Below are 17079 nucleotides of genomic sequence, written 5' to 3'. Positions count from 1 at the left end.
AACTCTTGGTTTGCTTAAAGATTTTATTTATAAAGATTTGTTGAAATACTCCACTATAGACATATAGACTTTGGAAATTCAGCTGTCTTTGGGAAACAAAGATTGTAAGGAAGAGAGAAAAATATGTTATCCTTGAACCTTAACATCTGATGAAATATCCCAAGATTTGCTTGAGTCTAGAGGAAAAGGAATTGTTTAAGAGTTAAAATTACCAACTCTTATTTTGCATTAATTCATCCTTTAATACGGATAATCTGAGCCCATACTAATTTATCTGTGAAAAAATACCAGACAGGTATTGACAGCTAGAATATTCTAGTGATTTTTTTCTTCCCCTATAATCATTTCAGTAAGAGCCAGTTAGTGCATTGGATGTCACAAAAATCTGAATTTAAATCAGATTTCAGACACTTAGGAGTTGTCTGAAATTGAATTATTCATGTTACTTCTATTTGCCTCAGTTCATCATCTGTAAAATAGGGACACACTATAGAAGAAAATGCAAACAAATTTACCTTTACCAAAAAAACAACATGCACAAGACAATGAGATTATAAAGGTCAGACACAACTGAAGGAATAAAAACAGTAACAATATTTTGTGTGTTTGTGTGTGTGTGTGTGTGTGTGATAGATATTGGGAAAGTGGATAGAGCCTTAGGATTAGAGTTAGGAAGATCTGAGTTCAAATTTGACTTCAAACACTTACCAGTTGTGTAATTTGGGGTATGTCCCTTGTTCTCTTTGTTGCCTCAGTTTCCCCAGCTATAAAATTAGAATAAAATAATAGCACCTATATTGCAGTGATAATAATTATAAACACATAATTAATTCCATGTAAATCTTAGGTCTTATTAAATCCATCTCAGGTAAATAATCATACAATAAACATATTTCTTTATCTCTCGTAACCAGAAGCTTTGTAACAAGCACAATTTTTTCTCACTTCATAAAAGATTATACAGATATTTGTGTCAACAAACACAGGTATGATTTACTTATTTTCTAGCATTTAACATATTATAAGTATAACATAATAAATCATAACATTATAAATATAACATAATATAACAATATAAAGTCTCCAACTATTTTGTTCCAGATATATATTTCCTTCCACATCATGTTGCAATTTATTTTAAGTGAAAAAAGCTTCGCTGGCCCTTTTTCAGTTTCATTGTTGCTCTGTGTCAATGGTTTGACCTCTGCAATGGAAAAAAATCATGTCACAACCTCAATATAATGATGAGACACTGAAATTTAAAAGTATTCCTATAGAAAAATAATGTAATGTTTATTTTAAAACTATGAATTTCTCAGGGTTTCCTGATTCCATTTACTGACATTTCCCATATTTATACCAATTTTTCTTTCTAAAAAATATAAATAATATGCACACTGTTATGGTTCTCATTTACCACACTTTTAATATTTCATTTCCTGTTTAATAAAACTGAAGCTTATTTAGGGTAAAAATTCTTTCATTTATATCTCTCCCCCCCCACTTTACCTATTACCAGAAATTTAACTGGCAATTGAGAAATGATTCTTTGATTAACTATTTGGTTTTTCATATTCGTGCTTTTATTTATAGCACTCAGACATTATTTTACATCTATATTTGAATCTTAAATGAATTGCTTAACTGGTTGAAATATGGGTTTTATAGCATTTCCTTAATATGAAGAAACTATGGATACATTGGCATAAGTTTGGGACCCTTTTTTATTTTTAGTGATGATTTTATAATTATATATTTTGGATGGAATTTTGTTCCACTGAAATTATTTTTTCCTATGGTCTAAGAGATATCTTCTCATCCATAGTTTTGCCAGCAATGGAACAGAATGTTTCCCCTACTACAAAACAGGTATTATTCATTTATTATTTTTTAATCTAAAGTTTTGATCATCAACATCAACAATATTATAATTATTAGAAGCATTTTTATCATTATATGAGGTTTCAAAAACATTTTTCTTATCACATGTGATCTTCTCAAAAACCTTGTGAAATAAGTCCTATTATCCTTCCCTTTTGTAAGACAAAAATTTTTGGCTGAAAGAATTCAATTGCTTTGACAATAGCTGGTAAGTGCTGGATCTTGTATTTCAGTTGTTTGCTAACTTTGAGACCAACAACTGATAGACTTTGCCAAAAGACCAATTACATGGTCAACATCTTTAAATGAATATGAAGTCAGACCTATGTAGGAGCATTGTTTAACATCATAATACTATAAGTGTAAAATGAGTTGCAGAAGAAAATGAAAAATCACTCCAATATCTTTGCCAAAAAACCAAAATGAGGTAGCAAAGAATCAGATATAATTGGAAAAATGACTGAAAATCATTCCTTCAATTAATGATGTCAACTTTTAGGTCATCAATTAAAAAAATTAGACCAATAATATTTAAAAAGCACCTTATGAAAACATTCCTGCCCCAAATTCTAAATGCTATTGAACTTGTGAGTTCCTTCTTCCAGCAGAAAATTATAATATCCATAGGAAAAGCTTCCTGAAGGAAAGGTGGAATTCTGAATTCACACTTCATAATTTAATTAATTTTTAGTTAATATTTAATTAACTTTCTCTCTCAATAGCCAATGTGATATCCATTAAAACCAAACAACTTTCAGTGTTAATCTCAAATCAGTAATATCTGAATGTGATCTCATACAGGTTACTCTTTATTTTCCTAGAATAGAGATCCATTCTATAAAATTAAACTGTAAGAATTCAATTAATTTCTTATTTTTTTCTGTAGACTATTCTGGATGTGATTACCATTTTCTCTCCAAGATATTAAGAAAATAAAGTTTATTGACTTATTATTGGCCATTATCTTCATTCCCCAGATTGGAATTGGGCTTCTAGGGAATTCTTTCCTTCTGTTTCTTTACATCTTCATTTTCCTCACTAATCACACCCTAAGGCCCATAGACTATATTTTTGTCTACTTGATGTTAGCCAACTTGAAAGTTCTTATGTTCAAAATGTCTTCCTCAGACAGTGTTCCATTTGGGCTTGAAAAATTTCCTGGATCCTCTTGGATGAAAATTCATCCGTTATCTTCACAGTGTGTCCAGGAGTGTTTCCCTCAGCATTACCTGTATTTTGAGTGTTTTGCAGGTCATTGTCATCAGTCCCAGTAACTAACACCAGGTGATTTGAACTCAAAGCCCAAGTCTCAAAGTATTCTGTCTCTTCTTGACTCTTCTGCTGGTGATTTTACCTGTTGATAAATTTCACTGTGTATGGGATCATGTACAACTCAAGGAGCATGAGTAATCACACAAGGTGGTGGCATCTGGGATAGTTTTCCATTTATAACTCCTCTCTCATTTACTTTATCATTCTGTATAATAATCTTCTTATTTCATGATGTCTTATGCATGGTATAAGGGGGAAAAGGGTTTTTTTTTATTCAATATATTAAAAGATGGTCACCAGAGGATTGAACTATTATCAATCCTCAATAAAGAATAATCTCAAGTCAAAATTGAGTTTATGGAAGTTTATTTACAATTAAGAAGAGAGAGAGAAATAAGGCAATAAGAATCTAACCCAGTAGGTAATTTACTACGATCCTCTAATTAAACCAATTAGATCTAATTAACGCTCAGTCAAGAGTCAGAGGGCCAAAGGCCCAAAGGTATATTAAGTTAAGAGTATATAAAGGAAGTTCCTTAAGAGAAGTTCAGGAAGATTCAGTCATTCTTTAAACTCACCACCTCCACAGATCAGGAGAGCTAGAAGATCTCCTTCACCATCCACCCTCTTCACCAGAAGCTTCCAGCTGATTGAGGACCTTCTCCTTTTAAAGGGGTCACTTATGCATCACTTCCTGTGCATCCCTCCTAATTTGCATGTCCAATCACACAATAGACGCTTCTCATAGACCGCCTTGGGGATAGTCAGTCAATTCTGATTTGTCACTTACTCTAGCATACTTGGGTTAGGACCTCCCAGAATTGGAGGTGCTCTCACCTTTAGTGATTAAATCTAAAGATGGACAGTGTAGACTTAATGTAATTATCACAATGGGATTCCTGATCTTGGCCACTGCCTATCTAAGTTTTCTTCTATGTAGACACCATCAACAAATCCAACATATTCACAGTCCCCACCTTTCTCCCAGTACTTTACCTGAGATAAGAACCATAATATTTTGACCAAAGTATGACAAACATATTTGTCATACTTTGGTCAAAATATTATGGAACTTTTGGATAGAAATTACTCCAGTACTCAGAGATTTCAAGAAAAGACCTTCATCTTTTAGAACAAATCACTCTAAACCAGACATTGAATATCCTGTTTCAAGTTTCATTTTTAGGAAGTGAGAGAATCAATTGGTGGGCCAACATACTATGATTCAAAATCCACAGGAAAAGATCAATATACTTGCTCTTTTTTCTCACTTTTCTACATAATGGAGATAGTAATAGAACTTCCATAGATGGCTCATTGGGTGGGTAAAATAATTAATAGTTGGAAAGAACTTAGCAAAATTTCTGGTACCATATAAATATCAGCTATTTTTTTGTCATTACCAGTTATCTGTCATCTATTAATAATGTAGGTATCTCTCTACAAGGCCAATATATGAAAGTGTTTTTCATGTCTTCTCGTGTTTTCATTACTTTTTTCTTTTTAAGAGGGGAGATAAAGGAAAGGTATTTAAATTTTTTTTGTTAATTGAAAGAAATACTATTAAAACAGAGACTGTAGAAAAAGGTAAATTTGACATAATGACTCATGTTTTATTCATGCAACTTGCAGATTGAGAAATCCTTTAAAGTAGTCAAAGGATACTGAGTTTGATGCTTGTGTGGGGATTCAAAATGGCTGGGAAGAAGCTAATTGTGTCACCACATACTCAAGTATAATGGCTTCTATTGCCCCCAGGAAATATAAAATGCTTGCTTTGGCATAAAAAGCCCTTCACAATCTCACCCCCTTCTTTTTTTTTTTAATTTTAAACCCTTTACTTCTGTGTATTGACTTATAGGTGGAAGATTGGTAAGGGTAGGCAATAGGGGTCAAGTGACTTGCCCAGGGTCACCCAGCTGGGAAGTGTCTGAAGCCGGATTTGAACCTAGGACCTCCTGTCTCTAGGCCTGGCTCTCAATCCACTGAGCCACCCAGCTGCCCCCTCTCATCCCCTTCTACCTTTCCAGTCTTCTTGTACTTTATTCTACAGAAAGTACTCTTTGATCCAATGATATTCACTTCTTGACTGTTCCAAAAACAAGACACTCTCTCTCTGAGCAGTGGACATTTTCTCAGGCTGTCCCCCATATCTGGAATGCTCTCTATTCTCTACTCTTCCAACTGACCTCTTTGATTTCATTTTATTCCAGCTTAAATCTGACATTTTTAATGAAGCTTTCCCTGGCACCTCTTCATTCCTGTGCTTTCTCTCACCAAGTTGTTTTCAACACAGCCTGCATATAATTTGCATTGTATAAAAGCAGTTTTGGTCAAATGAAGAGAAAAGAAACCAGATTGTAAGGATTTAAGAAGTGAGAAAATAGAAAATGATGCCACTTATCATATACAGACTTTTAAAATGATGTTTAGGCCCAAAGGGTTGAAGAAATATAAGTTGATAGTCCAGATAGAGTGATAGTAAAGGGTGTGGGAGTGGGGGGTTTGAGGATGAGGAAGATATGGACATATCTTTTGGCAGAAGAAAATGAACCAGTAGACAAGAAAAGTCTGGTGGTAAATGATCAAGAAAAGTTGTAAGAAGAGGCAATATTTTGAAAGTGATTGGGTAGAATGAGATTATAGTACAATGGAAATGTTCCCCATTTTGGGTGAGGGGGATAAAAGAAGATATAGTAACAGAAAATAGATGAGTGTTATAAAAATGAAGATGAGAAAACATTAATGGCTTCAATTTTTTCTGTAAAATACGATGCAAGATTCCCATCTCTGTGGCTTTGGATTGGGGAGCCAAAGAAAGTTTGTAGAAGGTTAAAAAAATTTAGAAGCTCCACCATGGAGGTCAGGATAGTAAACTTATACAAGATGGTATAGTGGCATCGAAGACCCAATTATATTTATATAATCTAAATTTGTAGAGGACTCATACAAATGGCAGCATGGTGTTCTTTACCTGTAATGAATAGTAAATTTTTTGGAGGGAAGGAAATGGCTGATCACCCACAGATCAGGCTTAGGCAAACACAATTGAAAATATGATTAGAGGGCCACGAACTCAAAAAGAGAAGCAATGTTTAATTGAATTGGGTCAGTAATTATCAAAGTGGAGGAAAAGTAGAAAGAAAGACTAATAGAGGAGATGACTTGGGAGAAAATAGTGATTCATGTATTGGCGTTCTCAGGCTGGATGAAAAGGAAGGTTTGGTAAAAGAAGGCAGAGGGAGAAGTAGAAAGACAATTTTCAGTGTCTGCTCTTTTTACCTGAATTTGCTTTGCTACATATTTTTCATAGCTATTCCATTTACTCTACTCACACTGCTGACATTTTGTGAGTCAGAATAACAACACTCGACCAATCAAAATGAGTTCATCATGTGAAATCTGTATTTCTGAATATCCCACTTCCACCCCAAACTCAGTTAATAAATTGGTAAAGTAAAAATGTTATTTTTAGCTTGTCTCAGCAGCTTGTTTGAAAATTCTCTTATTGTGAAACACTATCAAATGTCACTAGCAATACTGCAGAAGAATGAGGAAATGATGATGTTTGTTTTTTTACTGCCTTAAATGACATAGAATTCATGAAAATTACATTTAATTCCAAAACTATATATAGTTTCTGAACTGGATATATGTCTTGCAACTAAAACTGATTTGGTTTTATTCTTTATGCAAGTGTAATTATTTCCATTTAATGGTAACTCTGGGTCAACAAATTTATTCATTATCACACAATAATAGAGTGGACATAAGTCTTTAAGCAAGGGCTTCAAACTTCAAATATCTTTCTAGGGCATCTTCTTAGAATATGTCTCCCAGAAATGTGACCTTGATTATTAGTGGAACATGCTGCACACAGAACAGAAAGTTACCTTGCCCCACCTGTTTGTCATCTTTAACTAATTTAGCATCTTTCCCAGGGAGCCCAGGAAAGTTTTTCCTGCCTCTCTTCTCAGCCAATTATTTGATTATTGTCATTATTCATTAATCATTTAAAGCAGAGAAATCTCCTTAACGTTAGGAATTGCTGAATGTTATATTAATTGGGTGTAAAAGTTTACTTTGTGGATACATTAGAGATTTACATGGCAGATAGTGTCATTTGTCTTGCCCATGACAAGATAATAAGTGCTATGGGACCAGAGAGGTTCAGAAGATCCAGTCCATATAAGTAGCATCTGCCACACATGCTCACACACAGCCTTATACCTAGATAAATATTCCCCTGCAAGGAACGCTATACTTCATCACAACAATGGAGAATAACATAGTAAGTTTTTTTCTGTATTATACTTAGATCTAAGGGCTGAGGAACAGAATTTCTTCCACAAACTGCTTAGGTAGACAGAAATTGATTTGAGTCCTTGTCTTTCTGGGGACAAGAAAAGTAACCTCAAAGCACTTTCCACTATGGAAGAGGTTAAAAAAATTTTTTTCTCCATCCCAGAATAATGTTCTCTATGCCGAAATCTTAAGTAATAAAATAATTTTTTTCTTATAGCAGTTAATGCAATGACACCAAACTGTTCCTCCTGTCTCCAGCACCTCTTGTATCTAATTTAGTATTTGAAACCAGGGAATTTCCCCCAGCATTACTTTCATCATTTGCCACCTCTGACCATTGAATTTCTGCACTAATGGTTCTTCTTCTTTCTGAAATTTAGGTTGGTATGTTGATTCTTCTCTCTTGATTACTGTAGAGAGTCTGATATCATTGGCACCCTCTTCTCTGTTTTTCCTCCTCCATGATCATCATCTCTCTTATTTTTCATCCCTTTAATGACTCTTACATCTTCCATCTTTCTAACTGAGCCTCCTATGGCATTGGTCTCCTCCACTGCTGCTCTGCTTTTTCTGTTTTACTTTTTCCTCCTTCTGTTCTGAGGTCTTTTAATTTTCTGTTTTTCTTCATCCGGTTCTGAATATCTTTGAAATAATGTTTTCCTTCCATTCTCTCTGACATGTTATGGAATTATTAATATATTCTCCTATTTCTGTTAAAGTTTTAAAAGTTCTCCAAATTCAGATGATTTAGAGATTGTCCAGTAGAAATCTGAGAGGGAACTTTGAGATCAAAATACTTTTAATCACTCATTTCCAATGTTTTTAACATCACTCAATTCATATCATTTGAAGATGTCCATAATTTGAGTTCATATCCCCCTTTCTAAGTCCTATCTCCCCATTCCCTCCAAATTCTTGATGGTAGTTAGTTACAATTGTCCAAAGGCCATAATTCAACTTTCTGAGTGCCACAATTTATTCAAAGGGATAACTAGGTTTAGTGTATGAAGAACAGATTTAAAATTCTTTCTCTGACATATGCCAAGAATAAACTTCAGGAAATTATTTCACTGCTTTGAACTTTAGTTTCTTCCTTTGTAAATGGAAAGGGCTTTACCAGGTGATTTCTTACATCTATTCCAGTATACAATATGTGTTTTTTATCCTAGATATTAGTCTTTTCCTTCAGTACTGACCTCTTTTAATTTTAATTAAATTTTTGATCCCAATTCATACTCCTTTTTCTGCATGAAGCTTTTCTCTCATCTTTGGAATTGAAAGTGATCTCTCCCTCCTCTGAAACCTTATTATTTTATGGGACTCATAGAATACAATCACAATTCTAGAGAAGAGTGGAGTAGATCTTTCACTTCTTTTAATCTTCACTAAGTGAAAGCCTTCTATAGACTCTTCCCTTAATGTAAATTTATTTCTGATCTCATACCTTTCTTGAAAAACTCCAGGGGTTGGGAACTCTCTTTTTCCTGAGTCATTTCATAGTTCCTTTGGACAATTCCACTTTTTTATCAAGGTTTTACTCCTCTTGTCCAGAAATCTTTCTTTAGTATACAGACTCTGTTGTGCCATGCTGATCTCATCTGCATTGTCAATTGTACTAGCTACCCATCAGCGGCATTTGTAATTGCATACTATCTTACAGGCTATCTTGTTCTTTTCCAGAGTCAAAAATTGCTTTAGAGTGAGTAAAACAATTGGTTGTGAAACCAAAGTGTAAATCTTATATTTAGGGAGGTTAGTAAAGTTAAATTTGTTATTGTTGAGAATAATGACTTATGGTCTGACTTGTACTCAAAGAGACATCTAGATTTACCTTGATTTGTTGTTTAATATAGGATCAATTCTTGTATATCAAACATGCTCTGAAATACAAATTGCCCAAAGTTTTTAAAAGGATTCTTAGAGAGATTTGAGGACAGTGGTCTATATGAGTGAAATAATCAGTTCAGCTCTTATCAACAGCTCTTTTGATTCAGTACTTACTCTCTTCCATCCCACCACAATCCTGCATTTATATTCCTCCAGCAGAAACTTTTAATCTTAATGGTAGCTAAAAATTCTAACATAGCGGACTAATTCTCTGCTTTTCCACTACTATGCGAATACACAGTTAATTTCATAAGTGAGACCAACTTTTGTAAAACAATAGCTTCATTTATTACATAAAAGATTATATACGATCACTTGGTTTATGATTGATAACATGAAAGCAATAAATACAATTTCTTATTTTCATTGGGTTAGAATATTTGAGGACTTTGAAAAATAAGTACAATGCCAACTTTCAACAAGACTTTGGGGTAACTCATAACATAAAATTAAAAAGATCTGGAATGAAATCTGGCCTCAGGCACTTACCAACTGTGGGACATTGGTTGAGTCAGTTCTGCTTGCCTGAATTACCTTATCTATAAAATGTATATTATAACAGTGCTTAACTCTCAGGGATGTTTGGAGGAAAAATGTGATAGTAAAAACAAAGCATTTAACAAACTGTCTTGCATATTAGCATTATAGAATTGTGGATTTTTTATATTATTGTTATTACATTTTACTTTTAACTCTGATTTTGCTAGATTTCCTGAATGAAAGTTACCAGGAACATCAGTAAATCCAGGGGCAGCATCTACTGAATCTGCTAATCAAAGGCATCCCAGACTTGAGAGAAAGCAGTGAACAGAATTTGCCTTGGATTCACAGGATGACTTTTTGGCACATTCTATCCAGTCTCCTAATTTGGATGATGGGATCCAATCCCAGGTCTATTGATCAATTAAATTAGCAAGCCAATCAACACCACTAACCCTAAGCCCAGTGTCCTCCATTTGCTATCTTTTCCATAAATACTCCTTTTGAAATTGAAAACCGATAACTCCAATTTAAAGTGAACTATGTGGAACAGTGCATCAAGTGCTAGAGCTGATGTCAGAAAGACATCTTCCTGATTTCAAATCTGGCCTCAGACAGTTATTGTATGAGCCTAACCAAGTCACTCAATCTTGTTTCTCTTAGTTCCTCATCTGTAACATGAGATGAAGAAGAATATGTCAAATCACTCCAGTACTGTCATTATCTTGATCAGAATACCTTAGTATTTCATGGTTGATCATCTTTACAGTACTGTTGTTTCTGGGTAAAATATTCTCCTTTTTCTTTTCTCTTCTCTTTGCAAGATTTCATGTAAATCTTACCATGTTTTCTTAAACAGTCTTGCTCACTAGGCATTATAACACAATAATATCCCATTTCAACTTGTTCAGCCATTCCTTAAATGATAGGCTTTCATTTAGTTTCTAATTTTTTGTATTTTTTTTAACCTCTTCCTCTTCTAACTTCAGTTTTGCTTCTGAATCTCTGCTTTCTTTTATGAATGCTTCTTTTTCTCTCCCTTACTTCTGTTCTCTTATTTCCCTGTTGGGTAAGAAGAATATTTTCTATTTTTCAACCAATTTAGATGTGAATGAGATTTGAATTGTCTCATCAAAAAAACTTCCTAATATTTGAACTTTCCAACTATCAACACATTTTTCTTGAAAATCAAAAAGGGTCAAAGAGAACCTCAGATCAATATTATGTGAATTCTATCTATCACACAAACTACTTTTTCTGTTCCCAAAATAAGGCCCTATTCTCTACAGAAGAATCATCAGAAACTTTAAATCTCTTGTTTTTCTGTAGGTTTTTTTATGTACTTGATCACCTTGGTTCTTCTCAAGATATAGAGAAAATGAAGCTCAGTGATTTGTTGTTGGCCATTGTCTTAGTCTCACAGATTGGAATTGGGCTTCTAGGGAATTCCTTCCTACTGTGCCTTTATATCTGTACTTTCCTCTGTGGTCATGGACTAAGGCCCATAGACTCCATTTTTGTCAATTTGACTTTGGCCAATTTGAATGTACTTCTGTCCAGGAGTCTCCCTCAGTCAATGTTCTATTGGGGCTTGAAAAATTTCCTAGAACCTCTTTGGTGTAAACTTATCCATTACCATAAAAATGTGTCCAGGAGTGTTTCCCTCAGCACTACTTGCCTCCTAAGCACTTTTCAGGTCATCACTATCAGTCCCAGCAACTCCAGATGGAGTGAATTCAAAGTCCAAGCTTCAAAGTACATTGCCTCTTCTTGTCTCTTCTGCTGGTGCTTCTACCTGTTGATAAATTTCACTATGCTTGGGATCATGCATAACTCGAGGTTTATGAGTAACAACACAAGATGGTGGCATCTGGGATATTGTTCAGTTGCAGGTCCTGCCTCATTTACTATCTTATTTTATATAATTATCTTCTCTCTTCCTGATGTCATTTGCATAGGATTCATGATATGGACCAGTGCCTACCTAATATTTCTTCTGCATAGCCACCATCAACATGTCCAACATATTCATAGTCTCCACATTTCTATGAGAAATTTCCCTGAGATAAGAGCCACACATGCCATCCTTTTACTTGTGTGCACATATGTCTCCTTCTATTCCATTGATTCCATCTTGACAGTTTTTTCTTTTCAATTTGCTAAATATGGAACCTTTCTCCTACCCACTTCACAGTTCATGGCTGCATGTTTCCCAACTATTAGTCCCTATGTCCTGATATCCTATGATTCCCAACTCCGCAAATATTGTTATCGCCTAAGGTGCAAGAAAAGTTTTCAATGATTGCTTGTTCCCAAACAAATATTTACTTCTCATGCTTGGACAAGCAGATGCCTTTCATAAATTGGTAGCAATCCAATGCTTAACACTTAGGTCAAAGGATTATAGAAATTGAGGATAGGAATTTTTCCAATAATCATGAATTGTAGGGCCTTTTCATTTTAGAATAATTTACACTAGAGTAGACATTCTATATCTTTCCCTGTCATATGGGTAGGAAGTGAAAGAATTAATTTATTGGGCTCATATTTTATGATTCCAAAATCATTGAAAATCTATTTTAATATGTCACAGACCAAAACTTCCTTTCTGTCAAATGAGGTTCTATTTTGAGATGAAATACAGTGTAGAAAATAAAGTACTAAATTCAGAATACAGAAATACTTGAAATCAAATGTTGTCTCTATCATCAAGTAATACTATATCTTTTGTAAGGTTTTTATCATCCCTTAAAGCTCAATTTTCTCACACATACAAGTGTGTATACTTATTGTAATTATTTTGCAGAGTTGTTTGCAGGCTAAAATGAAATAATAAAATACTTTCAAGACATTATTTAAAAAACCTTCAAGAAATTTGGAAATCTTAATTATTATTAGATATTAATTTAATTGACTTACCACAAATCAACTATAATTAGTAACTGTTGAGATATGTATACTTGTACATAAATATATTTATTTGTGCATATATTCCTATACATATACAATCAAATTAAACAATACTCTATCTATTTTGTGTGTTTCTTTATCAAACCAATTCCTTTATTTATTTATTAGTTTAATGGTTTCCTTACTTTTTATCTTACAAAGTTTTCCTTTGATTTTCAGGATTTCCAAATTGGTCTTTAATTGAGGATCTGTAATTTGTTCTTTTTCTATTTTTTCTTAGTTCCCTGCCCAATCCATTGATCTGCTCTTTCTCTATTTTATTGATAAAAAGAGGCATAACATTTCCCCCAAAGTATGGCTTTGGGTGTATTCCATAAGTTTTTAACCTCTTGATTTTTCTTTAACATCATGTCATCCTAATCAACTTATTCCCACCTCTTTTGTATACTACTTCCAGCTGACCTAATAAAAATAAAAATTTTCAGATTTACAAAATATCGTCCTTCTATATAGGAATATAAGCACTTTGACCTTATTCAATCCCATAAATTTTTCTTTCTTGTTTACCATTTTTATGATTATCTTGAAATTTGTATTTGAACATCAAAATTTTAATCTAAGTCTGATATTGTTATCAGAAATATATGGATACCTTTTCCGATAAAGATCTCATATTTCAAATATGTAGAGAAATACATTGAATTTAAAAGAATACAAGTCATTCCTCAATTGACAAATGATTAAAAGATTTGAAAAAGCAGTTTTCAGATGAAAAATCAACATCAATAATCATATGAAAAAATGTTCTAAAGCACCCTTGATTAGAGAAATGCTTATTAAAACAACTCAGAAATACCTCATGTTATGTTGGCCAATATGGAATAAAGGAAAATGATAAATGTGGAAGGGATTTTGACAAAATTGGGATACTAATGCATTATTAGTGGAATAGTGAATTGATCCAACCATTTTGGTGGGCAATTTGGAATTATGCCCAAAGGATCTTTAAAATTATTCATACTCTTTGATTTTGTAATACCACTACTAAGTCATTTTCCCAAAGTGATCACAAAAAGGGGAAAGAACCTACTTTTACAAAAATATTTTTAGCAATTCCTTTTGTAGTAGTAATAAATTGGAACTTTAGGGTTTGTCTAACAACTGGAGAATGGCTGAACAAATTGTGGCATACGATGGTGATGGAATACTATGGTATAATAAGAAATGATGAGTAAGATGATTTCAGAAAAAGCTAGAAAAACCTACATGAATTAATACAGAATGAAAAAATAGAACCAGCAGAACACTGTACACAGAAACAGCAATATTGTACAATGATCAGCCATGAAAGATGTACTCTCTGAAATATGATACAAGACATTTTGACAGATTCATAGCAAAGAATGTTACAGACAGTCAGAAAAAAGAACTGAGTCAGAATGCAAATCAAAGTATATTGTTCTTTTACTTTATTTTATTTATATTATTATTTGTGGATTTTGATTTTCTATGAGTATGTTCTAATAATGACTTATGGAAATAAATTTTGCATGCTAATACATGTATAATTCAGATAAGATTGCTTACCATTCTTGGGAGGGGGGAAATGAAGAAATGGAGACAATTTAGATTTTATAATTTCAGAAAACATATAGTGAAAATTATTACATGTAATTGAGGAAAGAAAATATTTTTAAAGTACTAAATCTAAAATAATGTTCCAATTGAGTGAAAATTAAAGTGGAAAAGTGAAAATTAAAACAACTCAGACATGCCACCCCATAATTACCAGATTAGCTAACAGGACCAAAAAGCAAAATGACAAATGTTGGTATAAACATGTGAGAATTGGGACACTGATAAACTGATGCAAATATACTGGAGAGCAAAATGCTTAAGGGTAATAAAACTGTGCATACTCTTTGATCCAGCAATACCACTATTTGTCTGTATCTGAAAGACATTAGAGATAAGAGAAAATGACCTACCTGTACAAAAATATTTTTAGCAGCTATTTTCATAGTGGCAAAGAACTGGAAAATGAGGGGCTTTCTTTCCCTTACAGAATAACCTAACAAGTTCTGGTATATGGTTCTAATGACAGACAGAATGAGTTCAGAAAAAGTTGGAAAGACATATGAACTACTACAAATTGAAGTAAGCTGAACCAGGAAAATAATGTATATAGTAACAGAAATATATGATGATAAACTCTCATTCTGGAGAACTATATTCTCAGCAAAGCAAGTTCCCAAGATATCCACAAGAAGCATATGAGGAAACATATTATCCAACGAAAGAAACTGTTGATGTTTAATTACAGATAAAAGCATGAAATCTTCCACTTTATTTCTTTCATGTGTTTTTTATTGTATGTGTGATATATGTCTTTCATCATGGTATGAGCAATATAGCAATATGTATCACATGAAAGCATTAGTATAACCTACAGTAGACTATCAGCTATGGGAAATGGTAGAAAGAAGAGAGGGAGGGAGAAAATCTGTGTCTAAAAATGTCATAAAAAATTTTTGAAATTTGTTCTATCTGTAACTGAAAAAATTAATATTTTAAAAGATTAATGCACTGGAATTTAATTTTAGAATAAGATATTATGAAATAAAAGAAAGTTTTTGATGAATCAATAGTGATACAATCAAAAAAGAAAAATTTCAAAGAAAAACAAGTTTGAACAATGATAAAATATATTAAGAATCATGAAGATAAAGCACAATAGCATGTTCTGTCAGAGAAATGATAGAATATGCACTGTTTGATATTACTAATACAGAAATGTCTTATGATAATATGCATATTTGTTAAGCATATTTATTGATCAGATCCTCCAGAGTTGATCATCATGTATTTCTTTCTGTTACTATATAAATTGTTTTCCTTGTTCTGCTCACTTCAGTTTTATTAAATAAATAGATGTTTTCCTAAAGATTCAAGGACTGAAATGTGGATTGACCTCCTATATATTCTCTTTGCAGAATATATAGAATTGAGCCTTAATGGGATTTGAATAAAGGAAAATTTAAAGGGTACTTTGCAATTGGATATTCTTTATAGATCCAGTTATCAGTGCAGACTGCTATTTCACTAATTTAACAAGCTACACTTCAACAAGTGAAATACTCATAAACATTTTTTTCAACTACTACCTTGCAGGAGTCATATTACAATTATTTTGTGAGTCAGGTCAACATCAGTACCCATTAGGTAAAACATGAGTCCAAAAGGGCAAGCATATTCGTTAAAAAAATTCTTACCTACTCTTCTAGACCCATTTGTATGTATTGGATCCAATACAGAAGAAGAATAATGGCTAAACAATTGGGATTAACTGACTTGCCCAGGATTACATAGCTAGGAGGTATCTGAAGCCAGATTTGAACTGTGGGCCTCCTATCTCCAGGCCTGGCTCTCTATATCATGAGCTACTTAGCTCTCCCAAAGAATACCTCACATGATAAATAGTTAAATAAACTATTAAGTGAAGAAATAAATATAGAATTCAATAAATACTTACTATTTGGAAATTATAGAGCTAAGTTTTAAAAGTACAACTACAAAATAATCCAATTTTTGCTCTCAAAGCATTGATGTGGGACTTCTGGGAAGATGGTGGCTTAGATGCAGCAAAAGTCCAGACTTCTGAAAATCCTTCCACACCAATCAAAAACAAAGTGCCTCAAGGAGACAGAAAACCAAATTTAATAACAGGACAGAGCTGGGTGATCCTCCTGCTGGATTCAAATTAAAAGGTATGCCAAAAAATCCTGAATTCTTGAACTATTGGGTTCAAGGGAAAGGAAGAAGGAAGATCCCAGGACCCCTCCCCCACTTACTGTGCTGAGTCTCCAGCATTTCCTGGAATCTCTGGGTGGGCAAGGGCACTAGACCAGAGGGAGTGGCTTGCTGGCACAGCTGTGCTAGGCTCAGGGCATTGAACACAGATGGTAGGGAGGCAGCTAGAGAAGAAACTCAGAGAAAGTGGCCTAGTCACAGCTAAAACATTCGATCTTGCCCCTCTCTTCTCAAGGTTTTGGCCTCAAAGCACATCCAACTCTACACATCAACTCAGCCCTGGCTTAATCTTATCAATAGGGCAGATAAGAAGTCTTCAGAGGAAAGGGAAGCTCCAACACCCCTCCCCCATACACTGCACTGAGAGTAGCTGTAATCACTTACATCTTCATCTTCTGCTGCCAGCTGGGGAAGATCTGACTTCAGGGTTCATTAATACCATCAGGCTAATGTAGTCAATCAGCAGAGAAGAGAAGAAATCATTTCAGGACAGAATAGCCCAAATCCACAGATCCAGGAAATAATCAGAGGAGC

The 17079-nt window shown here is 33.6% G+C and overlaps 2 protein-coding genes across 2 annotated transcripts in view; both read left to right on the top strand.

Moving 5' to 3' along the window:
* Positions 1 to 17079, top strand: part of LOC123240770 (zinc finger protein 91-like) — a 730881-nt gene that overhangs the window by 272160 nt on the left and 441642 nt on the right. The window lies entirely within an intron of this gene.
* LOC123239048 (vomeronasal type-1 receptor 1-like) lies at positions 11204 to 12127 on the top strand. Its single transcript, XM_044666318.1, has one exon. It carries the CDS (start codon positions 11204 to 11206, stop codon positions 12125 to 12127), a length of 924 nt encoding a protein of 307 aa, XP_044522253.1.

The sequence above is a fragment of the Gracilinanus agilis genome, chromosome 3 (assembly GCF_016433145.1).
Source record: "Gracilinanus agilis isolate LMUSP501 chromosome 3, AgileGrace, whole genome shotgun sequence".
NCBI lineage: Eukaryota > Metazoa > Chordata > Mammalia > Didelphimorphia > Didelphidae > Gracilinanus > Gracilinanus agilis.
This window is presented reverse-complemented; position numbering and strand designations above follow the sequence as displayed.

Bases quoted from the DNA above. Each gene is read 5' to 3' on its own strand.
- LOC123239048 (XM_044666318.1), top strand. From the start codon at position 11,204: ATGAAGCTCAGTGATTTGTTGTTGGCCATTGTCTTAGTCTCACAGATT.